Source organism: Crinia signifera, chromosome 3 (genome assembly GCF_055691185.1).
Source record: "Crinia signifera chromosome 3, ASM5569118v1, whole genome shotgun sequence".
Taxonomy (NCBI): Eukaryota; Metazoa; Chordata; class Amphibia; order Anura; family Myobatrachidae; genus Crinia; species Crinia signifera.
The window spans coordinates 227,922,430-227,949,885 of NC_139219.1; the positions used below are offsets into that span (position 1 = coordinate 227,922,430).

The 27,456-nt window shown below is 42.4% G+C and overlaps 1 protein-coding gene across 1 annotated transcript in view; it reads left to right on the plus strand.

The window, feature by feature from the left end:
• Positions 1-27,456, plus strand: part of LOC146062972 (uncharacterized) — a 55,134-nt gene that overhangs the window by 25,065 nt on the left and 2,613 nt on the right. Inside the window, exons 19-40 of the mRNA XM_083174981.1 lie at positions 220-470; positions 2,545-2,722; positions 2,841-2,949; positions 3,215-3,306; positions 4,007-4,183; positions 4,359-4,561; positions 5,149-5,293; positions 6,227-6,468; positions 6,598-6,762; positions 7,690-7,817; positions 9,426-9,694; positions 10,507-10,715; positions 12,478-12,619; positions 14,031-14,281; positions 15,701-15,830; positions 18,245-18,413; positions 18,886-19,068; positions 19,496-19,626; positions 19,804-20,003; positions 20,984-21,119; positions 22,067-22,204; positions 23,400-23,499. Coding sequence (XP_083031107.1) covers positions 220-470; positions 2,545-2,722; positions 2,841-2,949; positions 3,215-3,306; positions 4,007-4,183; positions 4,359-4,561; positions 5,149-5,293; positions 6,227-6,468; positions 6,598-6,762; positions 7,690-7,817; positions 9,426-9,694; positions 10,507-10,715; positions 12,478-12,619; positions 14,031-14,281; positions 15,701-15,830; positions 18,245-18,413; positions 18,886-19,068; positions 19,496-19,626; positions 19,804-20,003; positions 20,984-21,119; positions 22,067-22,204; positions 23,400-23,499 — 3,748 coding nt within the window. The remainder of the gene's footprint in view (positions 1-219; positions 471-2,544; positions 2,723-2,840; positions 2,950-3,214; positions 3,307-4,006; positions 4,184-4,358; positions 4,562-5,148; positions 5,294-6,226; positions 6,469-6,597; positions 6,763-7,689; positions 7,818-9,425; positions 9,695-10,506; positions 10,716-12,477; positions 12,620-14,030; positions 14,282-15,700; positions 15,831-18,244; positions 18,414-18,885; positions 19,069-19,495; positions 19,627-19,803; positions 20,004-20,983; positions 21,120-22,066; positions 22,205-23,399; positions 23,500-27,456) is intronic.

Below are 27,456 nucleotides of genomic sequence, written 5' to 3' on the forward strand. Positions count from 1 at the left end.
GTTGTGACATTGGTTCCACATTTTTATCTATATAAAAGCAATAAAGATTTATACAATATGAACTCATAATAACTATACATAGTAACAGTATGCCAAGTTTTACATTACTAAGGTGTTTTGTGTGAATAAAACATTCTAATAATAAACTTGTAAAAAGTATACTAGTATTAGTAATCTTGCTACATACAGTAATCATTCGACATTTTTTCTTCTTTCCAGCTGATGCAGTGTGCAGTGCTTCGGGAGATCCTCATTACAACACATTTGATGGGGGCGTCCATCATTACATGGGCAATTGTACTTACACACTGACCAAACTATGCAATGCTTCATCCAATGAATTACCAGATTTCCATGTCTATGCCACCAATGAGTACAGAGGATCTAACACCGAAGTGTCATATATCCAGTCAGTGCATGTTGAAGTGCACAACACAAATTTCACACTGCTAAAGAATAAAAAGTTAAATGTAAGTACAGTAAATGACTGTTTTGGGGGGGGGGGGGGGGGGGGGGGGGGGTTTGGCACCCTTTATCCAAGTGTTATGTCTGAAGCTCTCATCTTATAAGTTACACCCTTTTTCAACTTTATGTATTTCAATAAAACAACTAGGCAGGGGATTTAACTCTAGAAATGTATTTAGCTTATAGTGATGGTGTTATTCATTAAATTGAATGTGCACAGGGTTTCATAGGGGTAAATTTACAAAGCTCCACTGTAACAGCTGTGCTGCTATACAAATGATTACGAATGGCTTTGGCTTTGATCGGCAAATATACTGGACATAGCTGCCGAGTTCTCAGGATTCATATTTTCCGATGGTGAAGTCATTCGTATTTGGCTGCTGAGTTTACCAGCAGCCATATACAGCCAACTCTAAGGCATTGCATGAATCAGTGAAATCAGTGCATGCTCCTCTCGAAATAGTTAATAAAAGAAAACTTTGTGGGGTACCCCCCAGCAATACCAGCCCTGCGCTCTTTTCATGCTTCATCATAAAATGCATGGAAAATTATTTGGATTTTCCATTCGTATTTTGAGCTGAATTTGCTGTGTGTTATTTATTTATTTACAGTTTCTTATATAGCGCAGCAGATTCTGTTGTGCTTTACAATAGTAGGCAGTGATAAAACAAACTGGGTAACAACAGACAGACTTGGGCCCTTATTCTGCTTGGTGCGGCCAGATCCGAATATGCGGCCAGGATCGTGCGTGCGAAACCCCGCCTTCCATACGGATCGCCCACTCCGTCCGTACGCGGTAAGAAGCTGGCCGAACGGACCGCACGTGTAGTTTTCACGGAATACGCCTCCTCCATCTCTGGGAACCTCCCCCATCATTCGATGGTCGCAGACCATCGAATGCTGGACCGAGTGTTCCACCAGCTCCCGCAACCTCAGACCCCATGGACATTTTTCTGTGCAAAAGCAATGATCTGGGCGGGCAGCTGACATCCGGCGATGCATGGTGATGCATGGGAACGCCCATGAAACGCGGGGCGTATGCATATGGTAATGAGCCCAAATAGCCCTTCACTCCCCTCTCCACCCCCTGTTTGTAGTGTCCACATTTCATGCAGGATTTGGCTGTACGTCCCGCTCGCACATGCGCAAAGACGCCTCTGCACATGCGCAGACACAAAACATCGGCGGCACGAACGCACGCGGATATTACCGCACCAAGCAGAATAAGGGCCTTGGAGGTAGGAGGGCCCTGCTGCAAGCTTACAATCTATAGGGATATAGGAGGGAAAGACAAGGACAGGCACCGGTACTTGTTTCCTAGCACGGCGCCCACGATATTAAGTTGTATGGCATTGCATCGCATGCCATATGCCCGCATGCGATGCGATTTAAAATTGTATAAGCCCTATACAATGTTTAAATGTATAAGCACCCTAATGGGTGACAAGTAAACAAGTCTCTCCAGTAGCTTGGAGAGACATGGGAGCTGAGAGATAGGACAATAGTCTGTTTCCCTCATTAATGAGTAAATTAGACGATCTGATAGAACTCTATGGCCATATGTGGCCAAGGTATATTTATGGTCTATTCATTTGTAAAGCAGAATTCAGCAGAGCTTGCTGTTTGTAAATTTATCCGAATTTGTACGATTGTAAATTTGCTGTTGTGCAGGTCAGTGAATAGTATTAAATGGGTACAAATGCCGCCATTCGTACCCGTTCAATCTCAGTAAATTTCCCTAATACCTACTGATGTTGGACCTTTCTGGGTCTTGTGAGTAACAATGTAGGATGAGAGGAAGAATTTTCTTTGTTGGGATAGTTGTTCTGTACTAGGGATACAGTACCTATTAGGACTATTCTGGTTCACAAAGAAGAGCAGGCTTAAGCCTGAAGAGAAAATCCATACGCTTCACTTGATTCCCCCTAAGGCTATCAGGAAGACCTACTTAACTAGTAGGAGTTAGACAATGTAATCCATTTGGGTGATGTGTTTTCCTATAAAACCGTGTAGCTTAGAGATACATAAGACTTAATTTTTGGCTTGGTATCAAACAATTTGTGCAACTTGTAATTCCAGGTTAATGACAAGAGAACAAATCTACCAACTCCTTCTGACAATAGATTCAGAGTCTACATCGCTGGCAATTACATAATTTTAGAAACAGATTTTGGATTGCAAGTGAGATTTGATGGCAATCACTATGTTGACGTAACATTGAGTTCTGCCTTCCAGAACTCTGTGTGTGGATTGTGTGGTGAGTTTATTTTCATATATAGTCTACTGTTTTCTGATAATTCTAAAACCCTGCAACACATTCTGTAAGATCCCATATAAAAAAAACACTGAATTATTTCCCTAATAATGTCTTTCAGGCAACTATAATGGCATATCAACAGATGACTATGTGAAGCCAGATGGAAGCATGGCGTCCAGCTCTGAAGAACTTGGAGACAGCTGGCTAGTCTTGACAGACAATGCAGTGTAAGTGTCACAAATTGTAGGATATGCAGTGAGCTTCCAATACTGTTACATTTGTTTTCAGCCTTCTGCTGCATTTCTTATTACATGTTAGGAATGTTTCAGATTTAAAATCAGAGATTTGGGTTTCAGATATCTTAAAAATATATAAAACCAGCTTAATTCATGTCATTTAGGCATTTTTTAATAATTAAACATTTTCAATATTTCCTTATAGGGCTCTGTATATACAGTATAAGATACAAATGGATTTTTATTTTATTTTTAGATGCGGGAGTCAAAAACCTAATGAATGTAATCCAAGTCAGATGGAAGAGTACAGCAGCAACGCAGTGTGTGGCATTATAACTGACACCTCAGGTAATGAACTTGGCTGCTGATATTATCCATATGCTTATTACTATTACAGTGCATAAGTCATAGCTGTATTTTGTTACTTAAGTCACACAACTATGCAATTAAAATGTTAGAATGCATTAAAGTCATGCAAGGGGCATTGGTTATGTTTCAACTGTACTGTATACTAATCAAAAAATAAAGGTAGTGTAATACATTATGCATTAACTAATCTAATAACCATATGACATGTAGACAGACATTTTGCAATAAATACTAGGTTACTATAATATTTATTTCTAGGTATTTTGGACGGGATGTACTAAGCATTGTCTCCGCCATACTTATAGGATACATAACAGCGTTGATAACGCCGGTATGTACTTAAAAGGACAGCTCTCCTGATAAGAGGACTTCCGATTTTAGGACCTGGAAGTGCCGCACACACTGCTGGGGGTGCTGGATTGGATCCAATGGGATCCCTTAATGGGTAATGACACATACAAATGGAGTTATCCACCAGGTCCAAGATACATTTCGGAGCAAAATGTGTATGAAAATGCGGCCAGTTTTGGGTGCATTTTTGGCTTCAGTACATCCTAACCATTGTACGAAACTTCATTGATCTTTCTCAGGATATAAAGCTCACAGTACATAAATAAAAATAATTTATTCTAGTCATCTTAGTTAACAGATTCTGTACTTATATCTTTGTTTTATTTAGGAATATTCGAGAACTGTCATAGTCATGTAGACCCTAGTCATTTCTCTGAGAGCTGTGTAATGGACATGTGTCTCACTGGGGGCGAGCCTTTATCCTTATGCTATGCGGTGCAGGCATATGCTCAACAATGCTTGGATGCTGGAGTTTGTATAGAGTGGAGAACAGACACCTTCTGTCGTATGTATTCCCCGCCTTTTCTTGTTTATTTTATTAGTATTTAACTTAGAGACAGTATTTATGTTAATGAAGTATCACTGATATTCCGTAATGTAGAATTCCATTTCGAAACTGTGTTTATTTTATTTGTGCATTGTGCGTAAATGTCTTTCTTGTCATCTTTACTCTCATCCAGCAATTGTGTGTCCTGCAAGAAGCTCTTATAAGAGTTGCAATACCACATGTCCTACAACCTGCTTCAGCTCTACTCCAGTAATAGAATGCAAGTCAGAGTCAGTAGAAGGCTGCTTCTGTGATGACTCTTATGTCCTCAGCGGAGACAAATGTGTTCCCGAAAGTGACTGTGGATGCTCTGATGAGAATAACAACTTATATCAGGTACGATATTCTTGACCCCTTGAAACTCAAATCATGTATATATATATATATATATATATATATATATATATATATATATATATATATATATATATATATATGGGTGTGCCGAGTGCAGTGAAATGGGGTCACTTGGCGATGGGCTGCAAGCTTAAATGCATTGATCAATTCATGAACTAAAACCCCATTATTTATTTATTGATTATTTGAATGTTAAGGTGAGTTAGTTTGTTGTAGTGAGTGCTGGGCCCCCTGTGTTTGTATTTACTAGAGTGTGTGGTCACAGGCCACCGCACCCCACCCTGGGATGTGGGTGCTGTTTGCACCCCATTCCTAGGAATGGCGAGTGTGTTGGTACTTCTGTATCTATATATATATATATATATATATATATATATATATATATGGGTGTGCCGAGTGCATATTCTGTATTATAAAAAAATGAGGCTTTGCAGGCTTGCAACTGGAGAGTTTTCCCATATTATAAGAAAATAACCAAGATTCATTCATTCCAAGTACAAAATTATGTAAAAATTATTTTAATGCCACTGGTCAAAAATCCTCTCAAAACTAAAAAATCTTTTCAGCTTGGAGAAAGTTGGTTCACTAATGAAAACTGCACCCAACGCTTTACATGCCGAGACAATAACACCATTACTTCTGAAGATTGGCAGTGTGGAGAACGAGAGCAATGCCAGCTGGACAATGGAGTGCTTGGGTGTCATTACTCTGGTTTGTAATCCCTTATCCTTTTTTGCTCTAAATACATTTAGGTATGTTCTTATATTCCTGTTCAAATTTTCATAGGCTGGTGGTCCCATTATCCAAAGGTTTGGTCAATCCATCAATAAACAATGAAACTAATACTTTACTTATAAAGTTCTACAGTAGAAACTGATTATGAGGATTCCCAACAAATCCAACATGTTTTGTATTCAAATTTATTTAGGATTTATAATGTGTCATCACATATAGTTATAGCTAGATGTCCTGTCGTCTCACACTGGAAAAATATTGCCTTCCCCTTTCTTTCCGCTGCTTACGTAAAAATGCGGCACTTGGCCGCAATGGAGAGATTCACAGCTTAACTCAACTCCAAGTGGCCAAAATTCCTTCGGGTTTGGGATGCTTGGTATAATTTTGCTAGACTATTCTCCAACTGCTAATATGAGTATTGCCTGTCAGACCTTTTTTTATTATCTTTGTTCATAGTGTTATATTTCTGGGTTACCCCCCCCCCCCCCCCCACCTACCATAACATTACATAGGTACATTTATTCTGCAGTTTTGCATTATTTGGCATTTTAAGTTTGTTGTCTTTTTATCACCGTTGAACTTTGCTTCCTGCATATGTACTGTTTGTTTTCTCTTTTTGCTGTTGCTACTGTGCATTTTTTAAAACTAGTTAACATTTGATAAAACAAATATTATTCATGAACTTTGACACCTGGATTGACTTGTGCATTTGGTCGTGGATGGTCATATTATTCTAGGATCCTACAGCAGCCTCTTTCATTTCTTATAGATTGCCTGTTAGTGTGCAGTGTTATATTTAATTATTTACATAGGACTTACTTTTGCAAGACATTTAATCAATATCTTTTTATACATGACAACATGAAGAAGAATCAGTATACTTAATATGACATGTCTGTGTTGTTAAAGGATTTGCTGCTTGCCATGTGTTTGGCGATCCCCATTTCTACACCTTTGATAAGGTGATGCACAGTTTCATGGGCACATGCACTTATGATTTGGTGGCTCTTTGTGATAAGAATAGCGTCATTCCTTTGACCATCAAAGGGAAAACAGAAGACCGCGGGCAGAAAGCAGCGACGTATCTAAAAGAGATTTACATTGATGTTTCTGGCATCCGCATTACATTGCAGAAAGGCATGATCACACTGGTAAGGATTTTCATGCATTCAGAAATGGACATTTTATTCAAAGCCTCAAAATGTTTTGTAAGTTTACTTTATTTATGTTCATCTCTAGCTTGACCTGCAGTGTTTTCTTTATTTTTGCTTTCAAATCAGGTGGGTGATACACGCATCCAAACTCCATGGACTGGGCCATTGAATGGAATTTCTATCAGTACTGTGGGTCTCTACACTGTTGTGGTCACTGACTTTGGAGTGATTGTGAAATTTGATGGAAATCACCATCTAGAAGTCATCCTCCCTGACTCGTATTACGGAAAGGTCAGCTTCTCATACATTTTGTTTGCAGTCAGGAAGGACGTAGGCTAGGCAGACAAAAAGAAAATACTCTATAATTACTATAGATTGTAGTGAAAACGAATCTACAGCATATGCCCAAAAAATGTTTTATAAAGTGATGTAATAGGAGGTCCCCTGAATTTGTGTACAAAGCATTTTTCTATCCTTAATGATGTTATATAGGCCCTTATTCTGATCGGTGCGGATATTCCCGCTTGCGTACGGGCCGCCAATGTTTATCGTCTGCGCATGTGCAGAGGTCACTCTGCGCATGTGCAGGCGATTTCGCCGCATGGATTCTTCATACGCCGCACAGGGGGCGTAGAGGGGCGTGAGGGGCTACTTATCCTCATTACCCTATGCATACGCCCCGCGTTTCATGGGCGTTCCCATGCAAACGCGGGGCGTATGCATGGTAATGAGGCCGTGACGCGTGGGTACGGGGCGGGCATCTGACATCGCCGGATGTCAGCTGCCCGCCCCCATACAAGATTTCACACGGACAAGTGTCCGTGTGGTCTTGTGTTGCGGGACCTGGTGGAGCGTGCGGCCCTGCATTCGATGTTCGGCGACCATCGAATGCAGGGGCGGCTCCCAAGACGGAGGAGGCGTATCCCCGTCCACATTCATGCGGACCGCCACATATCCGCATCCGGACGGAGGTGGCGATCCGTATGGAAGGCGGGGATTCGCCAAGACGGACATCACCGCATATTTCTGATCGGGCCGCACCGATCAGAATAAGGGCCATAGTTATTAAGGCTATAAAATACTATAGAGTGACAATTTAGTAATATTGACATTTTATTTTGTCTATAATATGCTATATTGTGGTTGTTATAAAAGTCAATATTTTCTTGATCACACCAGAGAACATCATGCATAAACTCTCACTGCTCATTTACATAGGTGTGCGGTTTGTGCGGCAATTTCAACGGCAAGATGGACGATGAATTACTCATGCCAAATCAGCTTCAAGCATCCAATGTAGTAGAATTTGGAAACAGCTGGAAGTCACAGGAAGACAGTGACAAAAAGTAATTCCCATAGCTGCATAGGCTGGAAAGTTTGCTATATGTTGTGTTATATTTATACTGTTGTAGCCACAGTTATTTAGCAGAAATAACTTTAAATATTCCCGATACCTCTCTGGAATAATTATTAACCTGTAATAGTAAGGCCTTGATTACCCTTCATATGGAGATGCCCACTGGATGAGGCACCTTAGATCTGCTGATTGTGTGAGTAGTTGCAGACATTGGATGCACATTGCTTGATAATTAACCATATGAGTGGGAGTGGGTATAGGATTGGGAGTGGGTAGGGGTCACTCCATGACTGCAGGAAGAAAGATTTTGGAAATGTTGTAACTGTATATGGGATCACAGTCGCTGGCTCATGCACATCTAAAAAATGGTTGCAATACATCGGCATTGGAGTTGCCACTCCGCCATTGCCTTTCAAAAAATCTCCCTGCCGGTCACTGTGACCACCTTTGGTAGACCATTGCGGTACATGTGCAGTGATAATTATATGCATGTGCAGTGGCAAACAAAATCACTCAAAAAAGTGTAACGTCAACATAGCATGCAAGCAATGCAGTATTAAGACAACTTGCCTTTGTATATACAAAAAGCTTGGATGTCCATTGATAAAATATTAGTGGGATTCATAACAATTAGGAAGATTATTTAAAACCATTGAATTCCTTTGGAATGGAAATGAGATATACTGTACAGAAACTGCACTTTATTGCTGTCATATGGAAAGGTGGCATTAAATATATTTTTTATTTTTTAATCAAGAAAATGCTGGGCGTGCCGGAAAAAATGTTGGGAGTGTCGGGGAAAACACAGGCATGCCAAAGCCTGTTAGGGGAGGGTGTGTGACATCAGCAGCAGGCCGGATATGCCTGTATTCATCGCATCCGCTGAGTAAGTCCTGGCGCCCTTGCAATCAGGTCTGAATTAGGTCATCTTCCAAAAAGAAAACGTTTATTTTAGTGGTCAGAGCTAGAGTGAACCAAGACTATTTTCTGACCATTTTGTACTAATGCTGTGAACAAGGGTCGGATTAAAGGGGAGACGCTGTTGACACAAAAGCTGTGCAGCTGCTGTGCCAAAATATGCAAATATCACAGGAGGCATCTTGTGAAAGACACCTGCTGCTGGTTTCTCTGATCCTCTGCTGTGTCCAAGATCTGCATTCTATTTTTAGAGATAGAAAGTACAAAGTGGCTTAACAAATTGCTTTGATTGGCGCTAGCACTTTGTAAGCATCACAATCATCCATATTAATGTAGTATATCTCTTACTGTTCCTTCATTTAAATCATGGTTGCATACATTCTAACCATCCCACTCGTTTCAGTGGCAGTATATGATTCATGTCATAGTAATTCATATTTTTTATTATCATTATTATTATTATTATTATTATTATTTAGAAAGTGTCAGATCTGCTGTAAAATTGGGGAGATTGCTATACTATGTTACATGTCATACATCGCATTGCTTAATTATCCATTTTACATTTCCTAACAATACATTTTGCAAAAAAGGATAATTTTATGTGATCTATATAAATTGCAAATAATGTTCATTTCTGTAACAATATATTAAAATGGTTATTTCTCTTTTCTTGCAGTTGTGTGGATGATATAAGAACTGACCTGAATCCACCATGCAGTACTGTCCAAAGGCCACTGATAAATAGTCAGTGCGAAGTACTTCGCTCAGACACATTCCAATCTTGCCATCACCTAGTTGATCCAGACCTGTTTTTTGAGACCTGTGTGTATGACATGTGCAGATACAATGGCATGCCGTCCACTCTGTGTGCCGTGATCCAAGCCTATGTTGATGCGTGCAGGACACAAGGAGTAAATATTAAATGGAGAAGTGCAAAATTGTGCCGTAAGTACTGACATTTCTGTATATGGTTACAGACAAGGCAGAACACAGTAAATATCTCAAGGGCACTCTGAACATAGGGGGTGATTCAAGTTGGCTCGCTAAGCAGCATAAATTCGCGATTAGAGAACGGTTAGACGACACCACGGGGCGAGCAAACTCACGCCCCCCTTTGCCGAGCGAATGGCCGTACCGCTGTGTGCAATACTCACCAAAGGCGTTTACAGTGCGGGTCGACACATATGCGTATTTTTGCCAATACGCACACGCAGAACCGCAACATCGGTCTATGGACAGAATTCGGCTCATTACGAGCCCACCTGAATCACCACCATTGTATTCTTTGTCTTCATATTGCACTCATTACAGGATCATGAAGTACTTGAGCTAATTTGAAAAAATTGGAGTCAAATGCTGTAAAAATGGCAAAAAGTAATACATTATATAATGTAGTGGTTAGGTTAAGTTTACTTACCGGTGTCACTGTACTCCTCAACATTGCATGTTTAGCAGTCAGCATTTCATTTACCATAATGATGTTGAATGACTATGTACTGTTTATGTTTGTGCAGATTCATTACTATTGTTTTTAACGTTGATAAAGGTTCCCATAGTAACCAATTCGATTTCATTATCTAATTTGCATTATACATAAAAAATGGTAACTGCTAATTGGTTGCTGTGGGATTAATGCAGATTTACACCGTTCAGCAATGTTAGAAATACTGTATCACTTACTGATATCTACTCTTAGCATTATGTCTTCAATCTATGGGATATTGTTTTTGATGTTTTCCCTATATTGATTTTTGCAGCCTTGCCTTGTCCAGTGCACAGTCACTACACCGACTGTTCATCCCTCTGTCCAGCCACCTGCACTGATATTTATGCCCCAGATGTATGTGACAAACCTACTGCCTGTATGGAAGGCTGTGTCTGTGATTCTGGATATGTGCTTAGCGGTGGTCAGTGTGTGCCACTGAGATCATGTGGCTGCAGGGATGACAATGGCAACTACTTCAATGTAAGTACAGACATAAATACTACAGTATACTGTAGGTGTTTTCTTGTATTAAAGCTAGACTTACAGTATTATTGGATTATTCAGACAAATGACAGAAATGTTGGATACAGTAGCTAATGTGATAAACTTCTGCATATTTAAGAGTTTGTTCATGAAATATTCCATCCATTGTTCCTATAGTTACACCTCTTCATCATCTATTATGCTTATATTAAGAACCTTTATCTCTCAGTTATAAAAAGGAAAATCATAGAAAAGTATATTTTGACATTTTATATACATTGAAACCTTTATTATTGTTTACCAACTGGTACTGAAACCTAAATTCTGCGCAGGAGTGTGCATCCCATCGCACTGCACGCTGCTATCACAGCGTATATGGCAGTGGCATGCGGTGGGGTGAGGCAGGTGAGGCACAGCCTTTCCTGTCATACTAACGTTTATGCTGGAGTTTTGAGTTTATAAAGTATGTCAAAAATACAAAGAATATATATAAAAAAATCGTATTTTTATTATTCTAAAAAAGTTTTATAGTAAAAAAACTCTGGAGTAAAGAGTCTATGGCATGTGAGGCAGTGCCTCACCTGGCTACCTTTTCTGCGCATCTCTTATTAAAACTCAGTGAATCTCCAGCAGTATATACTGCTGCACATATGTATAATGCCGGCAAGTACCCCATGGCTCATAAATTGGGTGCAAATCTGGCTCTGGTACTTGCCAGGGACCCCTCAGCCATTTATCCCACCGCACGTCCCTGGTATATGGTCACCTTTAACCAGGGCCGTAACTAGGGGGGGGGGGGGGGGGGCTAGGGGGTCACGCGCAACGGGCGATGGAGGGTGGGGACGCTGGTATGAGGTCCCGGGGATAGGCAGCGGGGGTCCAGGGACTGGTGGGTTAACGCTGGCTCCTACCGGGGTCCCAGGGACGGGCAGCGGGGGTCCGAGGACTGGTGGGTTAACTTCGGCTCCTACTAGCGCTGCGGTGCGGTGGGCGGGAAGCAGGTTTTGAAAAGACTTGCCAGACGCTGATTGGCTGAATTCAGCCAATCAGCGTCCGACAAGTCTTTTCAAAGTCATCGGCGCTTCCTGCCACCAGGCAGATAGCGCTAGGAGATGGAGTGAGAGAAGGCTGCCGCTACACCAGTCCCTGGACCCCTGGACGCTGCCTACCCCCGCTGGCTGCACACAGGTATGTTGGCAGCGGGGGTCCAGGGACTGGTGTAGCGGCAGCTTTCACTACACAGCCACTCGCTATTTGCCTGGCGGCGGGAAGCGCTGATGATTTTGAAAAGACTTGCCGGGCGCTGATTGGCTGAATTCAGCCAATCAGCGTCCGGTAAGTCTTTTCAAAATATGCTTCCCGCCCGGCAGTGCTAGGAGCCGGAGTTAACCTTCTCCAGTCCCCGGACCCCCACTGCCTGTCCCCAAGGCAGTAATTTGGTGGGCTTTTTTGGGGGGGCGTCCTCATGTGCACGGCTGCGATCGCATTAGCAGCTATGCACATGGGCAGGGGAGTGCGTTCAGCCAGGCAGCATTTACCTGATTACTGGCCCAGTAATACTGGGCACTGAAAACTCGCAGCACAGCAATCAGGTCGCAGCACAGCAATCAGGTCTGAATTCCGGCCTACCCTGTGTGTTGGAAGAACATTTCTCACTTTCTAGGAAATGTGGGCTAAAATAGCTTTTATACTAAGAATTGTTTCTTAATACTACAGTAGGATCAGTGAAATGATATGTATTACAATCTCTGCTTCCTAGAATGAAGAAACTTGGATAACTCCGCATTGTACCCAGAGATGTCAATGCAAGTCTGGCAACAATATCAAATGCCAACCATTCAGCTGTTCTTTTGGAGTCTGTAGTGTAAACAAGCAAGGCATTTACAATTGTAAACCCACAGGTGAGTGTAGATAACTGAACCATGTTAAATGGACAGTATCCAAATAGAAATTAAAATATCATCCACTTCGTTTTTAATGTTGAGTTTGCCTACTATCTCCGGACTATTCTGTTTCACTTTTATTTACGGATGAGTATTCTTTAAAGCTGTGCAGTCTTTAGTGTAGCGATGATATTAACTGCTAAACCAATCATATCTTGCATATTTTTCTTAATTTGAAATTAATATTATTGTTGCTTTTAATCATATACCCCTTTCACACTGCACTTGTTAAACTGTATATTGCCATTTTTTTTTCCATTTTAAAACGTTTAAGGCTGCAGTGGGAAAGCACCAGAGTTCATTTACCAGTTAAAGAACCGGTATTTCAAAACGTTTAAAAAGCAGAGGCCCTTATTCTGGTTGGTGCGGCCGGAGCCGCACACGGTGCTCCGGCCGCACAAACCAATCCCCGCCCACGAGACGGATCGCCACGGCCGTCCGTACACGGACGGCTGGCGATCCGCATAAAAATGGTGGGGCGTACGCCTCCACCATGGTGGGAGCTGCCCCCTGCATTCGATGGTCGTCGACCATCGAAGGCAGGGCCGCACGCCACAGCAGCTCCCGCAAGCTGAGACCACACGGACAATCGTCCGTGTGATAGCTTGTATGGGGGCTGAGAGCTGACATCCGGCGACGTCAGCTTTCCGCCCCCATCAGTGGCGTCATGCCCTGATTAGCATGCATACGCCCCGCGTTTGCATGGGAACGCCCATGAAACGCGGGGCGTATACATAGGGAAATGAGGGTATGAAGCCCCTCACGCCCCTATACGCCCCCTTTGCGGCGGACGAAATACGTCTGCGGCGAATGGGGCTGCACATGCGCAGATTGACCTCTGCGCATGTGCAGACTAAAAACATCGGCGGTACGGCCGCACGCGGGCCGTACCGTCCGATACAGAATAAGGGCCAGAGTCCTACATGTTTCCGAGCCGTTTTGTATGCAGTGAGAATGGCTCTGAAACGGTATTTAGTAAAAACAACAGATTACAGACCTGTGATAGGCTGTCCCCTGCATTCTGCCTTGAAACGTGTTCAGGGGATTAAACGGGTTGACTGATGTGAATGGTACTTAAACTGTATTTAAAACGGTAGTCTACTGCAATGTGAAGGTTCAGACCCGTTTTAAATACCGTTTAAAAATATCGGTTTTTGAAACGTTTTGGCAGTGTGAAAGCGGTAATAGACTGGTAGATTTCAAAACATCTCCTAATAAATACAGTATATCTCTATATATCTTTACATATTTACCAAATATGAACTCTCTGGGATAAGACATTTCTTGGGAAGTTGTCACACAAGATAAATTGTTAGTAATGTAAATGATGTGTTTTGCTGCCTTTTCTAACCTCATGTGCCTGTTGCAGGATTTTCAAGATGCACGATTAGCGGTGACCCGCACTATCACACTTTCGACGGGCTTTCCCACCATTTCCAAGGAAAGCAAACATATATGCTAACACGGACATCCCTTTCTTTACCGGTTTACATGGAACCATTTAAAATTGAAAGCAAAAATGAGGCCATGTTCTCATTCAGTAGTTTCAGCTTACTGAAAGAGCTCAAAATCGAGGTTTACAACCATGTTATATCATTTAGACAAAACAAGATCTTTGTGGTAAGTCTTATATAAAAATTTATGTATTTTGGAGATGTGCTGATTTATGTGCATTCTCATGACTGATGTTTTGCGTCCGCAATTCCACGCATGTGCAGTTGCAGAGTGAGGATTTGGGGCGGCAGGCCGAGGGATTCGCATATTTCCCATGGAAATCGGTTGGTGGCGCTGGAGTGGGGGGCGTGCAGCTGACATCACCCTAGTATATCTAAACCCAACATGCCCACCCAGTTCTTGTCGAGGATGCACGCAAATCTAAGTGACCTAAGAGTCCCTTCCACATCATTCGATGGTTGGAGATAATCGAATGATGTGGGTGTTTTCCCCACCTGCAAATAGATGTTTACGTTAAACATCCATTCACAGCCATGCAGGCAAACTCGCCGTGGGAGGGGGGTGGGGGCACGTGGACCAGCGAGCAGCAGGTTGCATCTGGGGGACTCGCAAGATTGCAAATTTGCAGCCTTGCGAGTCAACCAGAATAATGGCCTATATGTTTTTGTTGGTTTATGTGTTTTGTACTGATGTATGATTTGGTGCTGGGCTCTGGTTATCTTGGTGCTGGTCTCAGATTGAAAAGATAACTGGTTATAGTGGGAAATCGCCTTTGCTGTGCAACACTATGGCTTTTTGAGAAATGTTTTCCGGGTGGGTGCCCACTACTGGTGTGTGTGTGTGTGTGTGTGTACTTTATTTGCACAGTGCACTGTGTATTTTAAACATTTCGTAAATACTTACAAGATCTACTGTTCTTTAAACTTTGCCATTATTGTGGTACCATAACACTTAGGGGTCGATCCTATTAGCGACGAAGGGTGCGAGATGCCATTCAGGTGCCGTTTAAACGCTGGAAACGGCACCCAAATTAAGCCGATCTCGTACCCTTCGCTGGGCCGAATTTTCTTAAAATTGCTCACAACCCTATGGAGGTGCGAGCACCTTTCAGCGAATTCAGTCCACCGTAAAGTGCACCTGGTGCCGTGATGTTTTGTGAATGTGAATCATCCGCACCTAATAGGATCGGCACTATAGACTTTTGGATGGCTACATTATCATTCTAATAGCAGCCTATTTGGATATAATGCTCGATAAGTAATGTTCCAGCGATAGATTATTGCTCATCACCCCTGCGGGGTAACAGGTTTCAGTAATGAATGGATATCAAATTATTCAGCTAATAAATGAAAATCCGAGGTCATTCAAAAATTATTGTTAGCGACAAAAACTTTACATTTAAAACATTAGAATCCACTGCATCTAGTATCTTTCTTTTATCCATTTCTACATTTCAAAAGATAAGTCAGCATATCAAACAGCATAGGTAACATACATTTGGACATTATGACACAGCTATTTGTTATATAGGAGATTTTGGTAATGTTTAGGTTATAATATTTTATCTGTTCAATTGTTAACTAGCTAAATGGAGTAAGAACAGTCCCCCCTGCACAACCACATCCCGGGATCCAAATTTACCAGAAGCCAACCAGGATCTACATGGAGACAGACTTTGGTCTTGCCATAAGTTTTGATGGCAATGAAAATGCAGGTATGTTATGAGACCAATAGATATGAATAGTGAACAATTTAATATTAAGTTATCATCTGCTTTATATATAACGAGAATGTCTCACACAATCCTGCTTTGGTAGGATTACAATGTCAATTATCTGCAAGTTTCACAGCTTCTATTTTTTTTTTTTTTTCAGTTTCAAAGCAACGTTTTTTTTAAAGGCAAAGCCAACCTGGTTTTACCATAAAGACAATTGCTACTTCACTCTCAGAGCTACATCGCCAAACTCTATGCCACAGATTAATTAAAGGCTATTAAGCTTGGGCAACACATAAGGAACCTTATGCTGATCCACTCGCATCGCTGTGAAGTTTGCAGCGTTGCATGTGGATTGACCGCAACCTGCGGATTGTACTATCGCCCACCCCTCTCGCTCGCAGAATTTGCATAGACGGCTGCGAATGGATGTTTTGCATAAACATCCATTCCCAGCCTTGTATGGGCGGACCAAATCATTGAGGGTCACCGACCACTCTCAGATGCCTTCATTTTGCGTGTCCCTGTACGAAAATACCTGGGGGACCAAAGGACAAGAATAAGGTCCTAGGTTAGAGCACTTGTACAGCAGGTTACCAAAATAATTTTAGTTCTCTGCCTAATTCAGTAGGGATTGCATGATAAGATGCTCACAGACTCCTGCCTGCATTTGTGATCGCAATGAACCGTGATGGTTGCGATGCTCCCCTGCAACTGCAGCCTGAGTAAGTCTTAAGGGGGCCATACATCTAGAGATCGATTGTCAGATTGGGCTGGTTGGAACAAAAACCTGGTGATATCCAATGACAGTTTTTGCCAGTTTTCCAGCATTTCAAAGCAAATGGTCAACTGTCATTTGCTCTCATCCATTACCAGGATTTTGTTCCAACCAGCCCAATCTACAATCGATCTGTAGATGTATGGCCAGCTTAACTCTACTTAGGCTGCCTGTTGCAGGGTGGCTTGCAAGGCCAAGGAAACTGCGCCTGATAATGAGGCAGAGGCGTTCAGTATTGTGCAATACGAGCACTGGACCGCACCATCGGGTAAAAGTGCATATTGGATGGGTATGCGTCATAGGGTCGACTTCATGTTGACCTTCCTATTGTTGACCTAATGCTTGTATTGACCTTCCAACCCTGACAACATTAGCCATGTTGACCTACTTCTTGGGTCGACCTAATACCTCTTGACCTAATGCATGTCGATCTTCATGGGGCCGATTTAGTGACCGCACCTGAATTAGTGCGCTGGCATCCAAAATCATGACTATTACATTTGGATAACTGCCAATCTTAAAAGACAAACAAAAAGCAGCATTGTGTTCCACTAGCAAGGGGGGTAATGCCCCCGCCATGGGACATACTTGACATAGTTACATGGCTGAACCATTCTCCCCCCTTACTAATCAGCCCAGATTGGGGATTCCTGAGGATTTGATGGACCCTTCAATAAGGGGTCCTTCCTTCCAGGGCACCCAAGGCCTGGGCTAAAGCTTGTGGCTATAACCTAAACCTGGGGGTACCAAGTTGATAGCAATAAATATGAGAAGTAATATTGTCTTTACAGGGGGACTACAGATACCAGCAAGCAGCATGGACCTCCTTTCGATCGGGCAGAAATAGACTTGTCTGTGCAGTCTATCTCTAATTTTGGTCCCGATGCGGTGGGGCTGCGCATTGGGATCGAATCGATATCGAATGCAGCTGTACATGTGGGATTTAGACTAACTTTCAACTATATAGTCCAACTGGAATAGAGAGTGACCCTGAATCACACCATGGCCCTTTTTCTGATTGATATGCTACCTTGCATGTTCACACGGGGAGCAATGTTTTCTCTCTGCGCCTGTGCATACAGGGAGTATGCAAAGCTAAGACACCAGGGAGTGTCTCAGTTTTGCATGCACCTTCTAAATAATTTGATGGTCGGCGACCCAGGGCAGCAAATGGATGTTTATGCAAAACATCCATTCTCAGCCCACGGGGAAATTTAATGAGCAAGGGGGGGGGCGGGTGGCTGTGTGAGCGGCGGGCAGCGTTTATCCACATGCAACGCTGCGAATTTCACAGTATTGCGTGTGTGCCACAATAAGGTCACATGTGTACACTACTTAAGGTTTAATGGGGCAGATGTACAGTATTAAGCCTTAACATGAGATAAATGCAAGGGTGATAAAGAGAGATAAACGTCCAGCCAATCAGCTTCTTACTGACTTTTTCAAACACAGCCTGTAACATGGCAGTTAGCATGTGATTGGCTGGACGTTTATCTCTCTTTATCACCTTTGCATTTATCTCTTGTTAAGGCTTAATACATCTGCCCCAATAGGAGAACTTTGCTTGAAGTTTTCTATTAGTTAATGCTACAGTAAACTGTTTTAACTTTGCTCTTATATATTTTTTTCATTCCAGAAATCATTATGCCAACTACATACAGAAATGTGCTTGAAGGGCTCTGTGGAAATTTTGATGGGTTCCCCTTAAATGATTTTACCAGTCCTGCTGGAATAATACTTAGGGATTTTGACCGTTTTGGTGAAAGTTGGAATGTTAATTCACTAACACGAAATACAAGATTTAGGTAAGTCCTGGCTATAGTGCTATAGTTTTCTATGACTTGCTATGGAAATTAACCTCATGCTTCTTTCTTCGGCAGTGTATGCAAAATGCCGCAATGTTTCTGAGTTATAGTTCTCAAACTCATTAATACGTCTTCAGTTTTAGAACTTCATCATCCTAATAGCTAGCTAACTGTATGAGTATAGAAACTGGAATGTCTTTCTATATAATTTCAAATCGTTAATATTTGAATCAAACTGATTTTTATTGTGTATCCTTTAAACAACGTACATTATGGTATGTATTTCAAGCTGTCAGATAAAAATACATTAATAGCTCTGTCACTTCTTTGACAAGTGGACACGTACTGCAGAAGTTCAATTTACTTTGCTTTGCACAATCATATATCCTGTGTCCATATATTTTTTATAGATAACAGCTTTATCTTATGTCTTATATAATCTGATTAGAGATACGTATCTTTTGTTTTGCAGACGTGATGCAGTGGTACCATTGCAAGAGGAGGAGGATATTGTATTAAACACAGGAGACAACCTACAGTGCACACCAAGTGGCCTCACATTTGTAAACAGCTCGACATTCTGTGGCGCGATGAGGGAGTCTGATGGGCCATTTAGTAGCTGCCATTCAAATGTGTCCCCTGATAATTTTATTATGTAAGTCCATTTTATGATTGACATTGACATACAGTACAAAGCTATGAAGGCTACCGATATCTAATATACATATTTCTATTATCACTTTAGAATTAAATATACATTGTGCATAAATAAAAAAATATATTTTACATGTGATCTATAATTAATGTTTACCTTGCTAATGTTTTAGCGTTTTTGTTTACAGGCACAGTAAGGAACAGATGTATCAAGCTTCAAAAAGTGAAATAAAAGGAGAGTGATAAACAGCCAGCCAATCAGCTTCCAACTGCCATGTTGCAGGCTGGGTTTGAAAAATGTCAGGAAGGAGCAGATTGGCTGGTTGTTTATAACTCTCCACTTTATCACTTTCTGAAGCTTGATACATCTGGCCCTAGGTAACGGATATGGAGCTGTGGTTACCATTCTGTGTCCTCTGTCATTATAGGGACTGTCTCTTTGATACATGTGCAGAGTTCGCAAGCAGGGAATTTCTCTGCACGAACACTGAGCAGTATGCACTTGCCTGCCAGCAAAATAGCTCTGTAGTTGATGGCTGGAGAGAATCCATTGGATGTGGTAAGCATACAGGATTTTCTTTTTTTTTTTTGGGGGGGGGGGAGGAGGGGGGTATCATTCCCCAGTATTCCTCATATCCCCCCATTTACTTTCCATTTTTGTTACTTTAAGATTCATTTGGTAGAAGATATAAGCAATCCAGACACTCACATTGTTCATGTTGAAATTTCTAAACAGAAATGCGCTGCCCTGCTAACAGCACTTACAAAGCTTGCATGAGCGCATGCCCTGCATCCTGCAGCAACCTGGCATCAGAGTCCGATTGTGATGCACCATGCAACGAAGGATGCGAGTGTGATGAGGGATTCGTTTTAAGCGGTTTTGAATGTGTTGAATATAAAGAATGCGGATGTTCCTACCTCAATATGTACATCAAGGTAAAACTCCAGATTTTTACATGTAAGGATGGCAGCTAGGGGTAGTACAAGAAAAAAGGTGCACATAAGATGGCAAGGGAGTATCAGGAAGATGTCACTGCACATGAGTTCTATGAACTGTGAGACTAAAAGTCTTGCATTGGGCTTTGCTCAACCCCAAATAAACTCAGTCCCAGCAGAATCGGTGCAATCCTGACATGTCGCTTGGAAACCATTTCAAGGCCAGAAACGTTACACTTTTCTCCCGCATGTCATTCCCTTATACAATATAGATATAACAGTAATCCACCTTCTGTTGGCTATAAGAGCCCTAAATAATCAAAATGGCTTTAGTAAATCATGGGCCGCCCCAGACAAAGTTGAGCTACACTGCTGGACACCAGGAAAAAAGTAGATAGCCTAAGGGATTCAGTATTAAATACTGGACACCCACAGAGGGAGAAAATGTCGGGATTTCGGCGGTCAGGATTCCAGCATCAGGATTCTGAACGCCGGGATCCCGACCGCTGGGATTTACACTGCATCCCAGCCCAAGACGTCCCATTGCTGTGGGGATTTTGAACAGCCAGCCAATCAGCTCCTACCTGTTAGGTCACAGACTGTGTTTGAAAAATGTCAGACAGGAGCTGATTGGTTGGTTGTTTATCACTCTCCATTTTATCACTTTTGAAGCCCTGGCCCTTTATCTTTAGCTTTTGATTTCTAATTATCTGCTGAGATTTGCACAACTACTGTATATTTAGAAATACATCATGTGTTGGGGTGTGGACACATATAATAGCAACATGGGTGAAAAATGTTAGACTGACTCGCAGATTGTTTGTCTGTTTGACAGTGAAACTTAAGAATGTTTTTTGTACCTGTATTTAAAACCCAAAAAAATTTGATTTGCAAAAAAAAGAAAAATGTTAGACTGAAACCATATGGCAACATTTAGCTTTTCTGTTTGATTCTAACTGGCACTTGTGTTCTGTTACCAGGCTGGAGACAACTCAATTACTGAGGATTGCACACAGAACTGTAGTTGCACTGAGGGCTTTCTGGTTTGTGACACTATCCAGTGTGCACCTGGAGAAGAATGTACTACATCAAATCAAATTCGTGGGTGCTATATCCGTAAGTGTTCTTGTCGAATATTATAAAACTAGAAAAAAGATAGGTATCCCTTCCCATGTTATTCGGGCAAACAATTACAAAGGAAAAGAGTCTTTATTACAAAGTCACAGTAAACATAAAAAAAGAACCTACTGTCAGGGCCATCTAAACAGCATTATATGCCTTGGGCAAAGCAATGCTCTGGGGTCCCTAACCCTTCAGTCACAGAAATACATTTAAAAAAATCATAACATGATTCAGTTAATTGACTTCAGATCATTGCCAGCAATAACTAAAGTCAAGTCACATACAGGAAAAACAGGCGCTGGTGACTGAAGGTGGTGATGAGATGGTAAATGTATTTATCATTTGGCACAGCTGAGGCTCCGAAGGGAATTGTAGACCTCCTATTAGATGCCGAAAAATCCACAGTATAACAGAAAAAAATTATTTCTGCCAATTAAGGTAGCGCTGCTGTATCAGCTATAAAAGACTGAAAAACCTATTTCATGAAAAAAGTTATAAATTCATGAATACACATATAGTATTAATTTAAGTAAAAAGCCGTAAAATACATAAAATCACAAAATATTACATATAAACAAAACCTACATAATTCTATAATCCCATTAAAGCATAAAAAATTATACATTCTTAAAAAAATATAGAAAGTCATATTAGAAACCAAGTCCTGCTGATAAAATTGTAGGAGCTTTTTTTATCAATCAAATCCTTGTTGGAAGTTGCAATTCTGTATATTTGCTAATTAAAAAGCTGCATTTGGTAGCAGGGGGAATCCAGAGGACTGTGTTAAATTAAAATAAAAAGTGGCGACTTCCAACAAGGATCTGTTTTCTTCACAACCCGCGATTTGTACATAGAAAGTATTCTGTACACCTATAAAAACTGCTTAGAAAACTATGATGTATTTTTTCTCATCTTGTGTTGGTTTATTTTGCACCCTGCAGCTGGGCCTTGTCTGGAAAACCCTTGTCAGAATGGTGGTACCTGTGTGGTAGTAGAAGTGGAAGGAGCAAACAATTCCACCATGAAATGCAATTGCCCTAGCACCCACAGTGGCCTCCTCTGTGAAGACGAAAAAGCATGTAAGTGACCTTCATTTTTGCCATTAATATCTAGATAACTGGAACAAGCTATTAGATGATCTTTAATTAAATAAAAGTAGTATTTAAATAATTCAAATATATTTGATATGCTTACATATCCATGTCATATTGTATTCTTATTTGTGGAGTATATGCACAGGCTACTGCAGCTGGGTGTTACCAAAGCAGTAATGCTGGGTGCTGATTAAGGTAGATGGCAGGGCTCAACACTATTACACTCTTTGCACTCCACCTGACCACCATTTTTCCTGATACTCTTTGGGGGAAATTTACTAAGATGGGAGTTTTATTTCACATGGGATGTTCCTACGGGCAATCAATCAGAATGTACTTCTTATTTATTTAGCACCTTCTAGAAGATAATAGATAGTATCTGATCCCATGTGACATATTGGGCGTACACAGGGTTTGATCCCGGTGGCCATCGATACCAATTTGTTATAGACTGCCGTTGGGACCGAATCAGGATTGAACCTAGATCAAAGGCAGTTAACACTGTTTGATTTTGCTTCTAAAAGCAAAATCGAATTGAAACGTGTCCAAAGCGAACTGTGTGTATCCCCCAATAGAACTAGAATCTTAGTAAATTTCCCCCTCTATCTCTTCCCACTTATAGTTTTTTTTTTTTTTTTTTTCCAGCTTAGGTTATAATGCCTGGGATATTTTTCCAATTTAGTCAACACTATTACAGCTCTTAACCCTTTGAGTGCCAAGTGAATTTGTCAAAATTGGTGTGAAAATTGGCAAGCAATCATGTTTATTCATCATAATGACCGTAATACAGGAAATACAGGACCATTATACAGGAAATAGAATCTTTTCTACACAACATTTTTAACAACATTATATAACAAATGTGAGCGACGCTGGAATTTTTAGGCGATATTTTATGCATCTCTTCCAGAGATGTCGGCACTCAAAAGGTTAAGAAGCTATATACAGTACATATAGTATTTATTTATTCCATTATTATTTTTATTTATCTTGAATATTATATGCATTCACCTTAACATCTTCAAGAGCTGATCAAGTCTTTGTTAGAGAAATACGCAGTTACCATGATTAATACTTAAGTTAATAGTACAATACACATTCACATTGTGCAGTAATTTTTTTGTGTAAATATAGTGAAATACCCTACTGTGTTAATAATTGCATCTCTTCTCTGTTGCAGTGGATAATAACATCATCTACATTGTGATTGGCGTTGTGGTCTCAGTCTTTGCCATCAGCTTGGTGGTAATTCTTGTTGCATATTTCTACTTCAGATCCAGGTACATATATTCATACTGTAGGACATAAAAAGGTTTTTAATTAAAAGCAGATACCAAAGTTGCCATGTGGCACTGAGATGTGTTGTGTTAGTGTAATGCTGTGCTATATAGACTTAGTGTGATGTAGTGCTGCACAGTGGCCCTTATTCTGATCGGTGCGGCCATATCCGAATATGCGGCCAGGACCGTGCGTGCGAAACCCCGCCTTCCATACGGATCGCCAACTCCGTCCGTACGCGGTAAGAAGCTGGCCGAACGGACCGCACGTGTATTTTTCATGGAATACGCCTCCTCCATCTCAGGGAACCTCCCCCATCATTCGATGGTCGCAGACCATCGAATGCAGGACCGAGTGGTCCACCAGCTCCCGCAACCTCAGACCACATGGACATTTTTCCGTGCAAAAGCAGGGATCTGGGCGGGCAGCTGACATCCGGCGATGTCATATGTCCGCCCCCTACACGAGCTTCACGGCCGCATTACCATACGTACGCCCAGCGTTTGCATGGGAACGCGCATGAAACGCGGGGCGTATGCATATGGTAATGAGCCCAAATAGCCCTTCACGCCCCTCTCCACCCCCTGTTCGGAGTGTTCACATTTCATGCGGGATTTGGCCGTACGCTCCGCTCGCACATGCGCAGAGACGCCTCTGCACATGCGCAGACACAAAACATCGGCGGCATGAACGCACGCGGATATTACCGCACCACCCAGAATAAGGGCCAGTGTCATTGTGGCACTGTACAGTGTCAGTGTGGCTGTGCTGCACAGTATCATTGTCATGTTGTGCTCCGCAGTGTGAATGTGCCATGCAGTGTCAGCATGGCACTGTTATGCTGTGCCAGTGTTGCACTTTGGTATGCAGTGTCTTTGTTGCGCTGTCTTATGCAGTATCAGTGTAACACTGTGCTATGCAGTGTCAGGGTAGCACTGGGCTATGTTTTTTCAGAGCAGTGTCAGCGTGGAGCTGTGCTATGCAGTGTCAGCATGGAACTGTGTTATGCAGTGTCAGGGTGGAGCCGTGTTATGCAGTGTCAGCGTGGAGCTGTGTTATGCAGTGTCAGCATGGAGCTGTGTTATTCAGTGTCAGCGTGGAGCTGTGTTATGCAGTGTCAGCATGGAGATGTGCTATGCAGTGTCAGTGTGGAGCTGTGCTATGCAGTTTCAGTGTGGAGATGTTCTATGCAGTGTCAGCGTGGCGCTGTGCTATGCAGTGTCAGCGTGGAGCTGTGCTATGCAGTGTCAGCGTGGAGATGTGTTATGCAGTGTCAGCGTGGCGCTGTGCTATGCAGTGTCAGCGTGGAGCTGTGCTATGCAGTGTCAGCGTGGAGATGTGTTATGCAGTGTCAGTGTGGAGCTGTGTTATGCAGTGTCAGCGTGGAGCTGTGTTATGCAGTGTCAGCGTGGAGCTGTGTTATGCAGTGTCAGCGTAGAGCTGTGTTATGCAGTCAGTATGGAGCTGTGTTATGCAGTGTCAGCGTGGAGCTGTGTTATGCAGTGTCAGCGTGGAGCTGTGTTATGCAGTGTCAGCGTGGAGCTGTGTTATGCAGTGTCAGCGTGGAGCTGTGTTATGCTATGTCAGCGTGGAGATGTGCTATGCAGTGTCAGTGTGGAGATGTGCTATGCAGTGTCAGTGTGGAGCTGTACTATGCAGTGTCAGTGTGGAGCTGTGCTATGCAGTTTCAGTGTGGATATGTGCTATGCAGTGTCAGTGTGGAGCTGTGCTATGCAGTGTCAGTGTGGAGCTGTACTAGGCAGTGTCAGTGTGGAGCTGTGCTATGCAGTTTCAGTGTGGAGATGTGCTATGCAGTGTCAGAGTGGAGCTGTGCTATGCAGTGTCAGTGTGGAGATGTGATATGCAGTGTCAGTGTAAAGCTGTGCTATGCATTGTCAGTGTGGAGATGTGCTATGCAGTGTCAGTGTGGAGATGTGATATGCAGTGTCAGTGTGGAGCTGTGCTATGCATTGTCAGTGTGGAGATGTGATATGCAGTGTCAGTGTGGAGCTGTGCTATGCATTGTCAGTGTGGAGATGTGCTGTGTCAGTGTGGAGATGTGATATGCAGTGTCTGTGTGGAGCTGTGCTATGCATTGTCAGTGTGGATATGTGCTATGCAGTGTCAGAGTGGAGCTGTGCTATGCAGTGTCAGTGTGGAGATGTGATATGCAGTGTCAGTGTAAAGCTGTGCTATGCATTGTCAGTGTGGAGATGTGCTATGCAGTGTCAGTGTGGAGCTGTGCTATGCAGTGTCAGTGTGGAGATGTGATATGCAGTGTCAGTGTGGAGCTGTGCTATGCATTGTCAGTGTGGAGATGTGCTGTGTCAGTGTGGAGATGTGATATGCAGTGTCTGTGTGGAGCTGTGCTATGCATTGTCAGTGTGGAGATGTGCTATGCAGTGTCAGTGTGGAGCTGTGCTATGCATTGTCATTGTGGAGATGTGCTATGCAGTGTCAGTGTGGGGCTGTGCTATGCAGTGTCAGTGTGGAGATATGGATTGTTGTCATTCAGTGTGTCTCTGTGCTGCACATTATGGAAATTATATTTACCTATCAGATGGAAAGGTCTTTCTATTAAGCTAATTTGCAAGGATCAGGAAGTTGTTGAACAAAGTGGAATTAAACCCTAGATGTATTGTACAATATGATTATTTGCATCAAAATTACATTATTTTGCTATTTCCCAGGATACTCATTTACGGGTAATCTATTTCAAAATGCTTAGCGCCCAGTTCCAGAAGTGTCCCACAGTGGGGGAGCAGTTGGGAGTCTCCCTTGCCTGCAAGCATTTATTCAGTGAAGAAGAGGGGTGAAAAACGGAGCATGCGGCAGCGTCATCCCCACAAGACCACACCCAGCAGATGTTAATTTTAAGCCCCATAATAGAGCTTAGTTAATTTTCTGAACCATAGTAGTGCCTTAATTAATGTTAGACCCCATAGTAAAGGGGCAGGATAATAAAAGAGGAAAAAAAAAACTGGGAAAGTGTCGGGGTCCGGGCTGCGCTGAGCGCCTGGGGGGTGTGGGCGGGTAGTCCGCAGTGTCTGGGAAGTGTTGAGTGGACCTGTGGACAGCGGCAGCAGAATTTTAGAAAAAAATTCAAAAGATAAGCCGCCGTTGATTGGCTGAAAAAGACAGTACTCTCAGCCAATTAGCGGCCAGCCTATCTTTTGAATATTTAAAATTCTGCCGCTGCTGTCTGCAGGTAAGCTCAGCACGTCGTGGACACTGCCGACTGCCCGCCCCACTGCGATGCTGCACCCACTTCCCCCGGCACTAAGTGCTGCCTGGACCCCAATGCTGCCCGCCCCTTCACATAAGTGTGCACCAGCAGTGCTTCACCACTGGCGCAAACCTACTGATCGAACCCAACACGTCATGGATGCTAAAAGCACCCGTGATATGCCGCTGATGGGTCTGATCCAACAGATTGAACCTGCAGCAGATTCAATCTGTAGGGTCCAACCCAATGTGCATCATGTCGGATGAGATGTCAAACACATCTGATCAGGTGAATTCATCCCGAATTGGATAAGTGTATGTGTGATGTTGTCAGACTATGTGTACATGGAGTCCCGTTACCTGACACTCCTGTTCTCCCTTCTGGCACTGCTCGTCTGCTGTCTGCCTGCTTCACTCGCCTGCAATTCAGAGGGCGGAGGGACAAGGGTACCCCAGGGAGACAATACCCCAAAACACCCCACAAACTGGTCACCACACGTTAGGACGGTGATCAAAGATTTTATTTATCTCCAAGGAAACTGGATCACCGCTTTGAGGAATGATGACGAATATTTCACAACAATAAAGAAACGCAGTTATAATAATATGGATGAGGACAATTCACATTCCATGAATGAAGATTTAGAGAAATTTCCACCTAGGTGATGCTGTGCGCAATAGGGTCACTGGGGCACCGTAGGCCGCACCTCGCGCAGCACCACTACAATAAATAC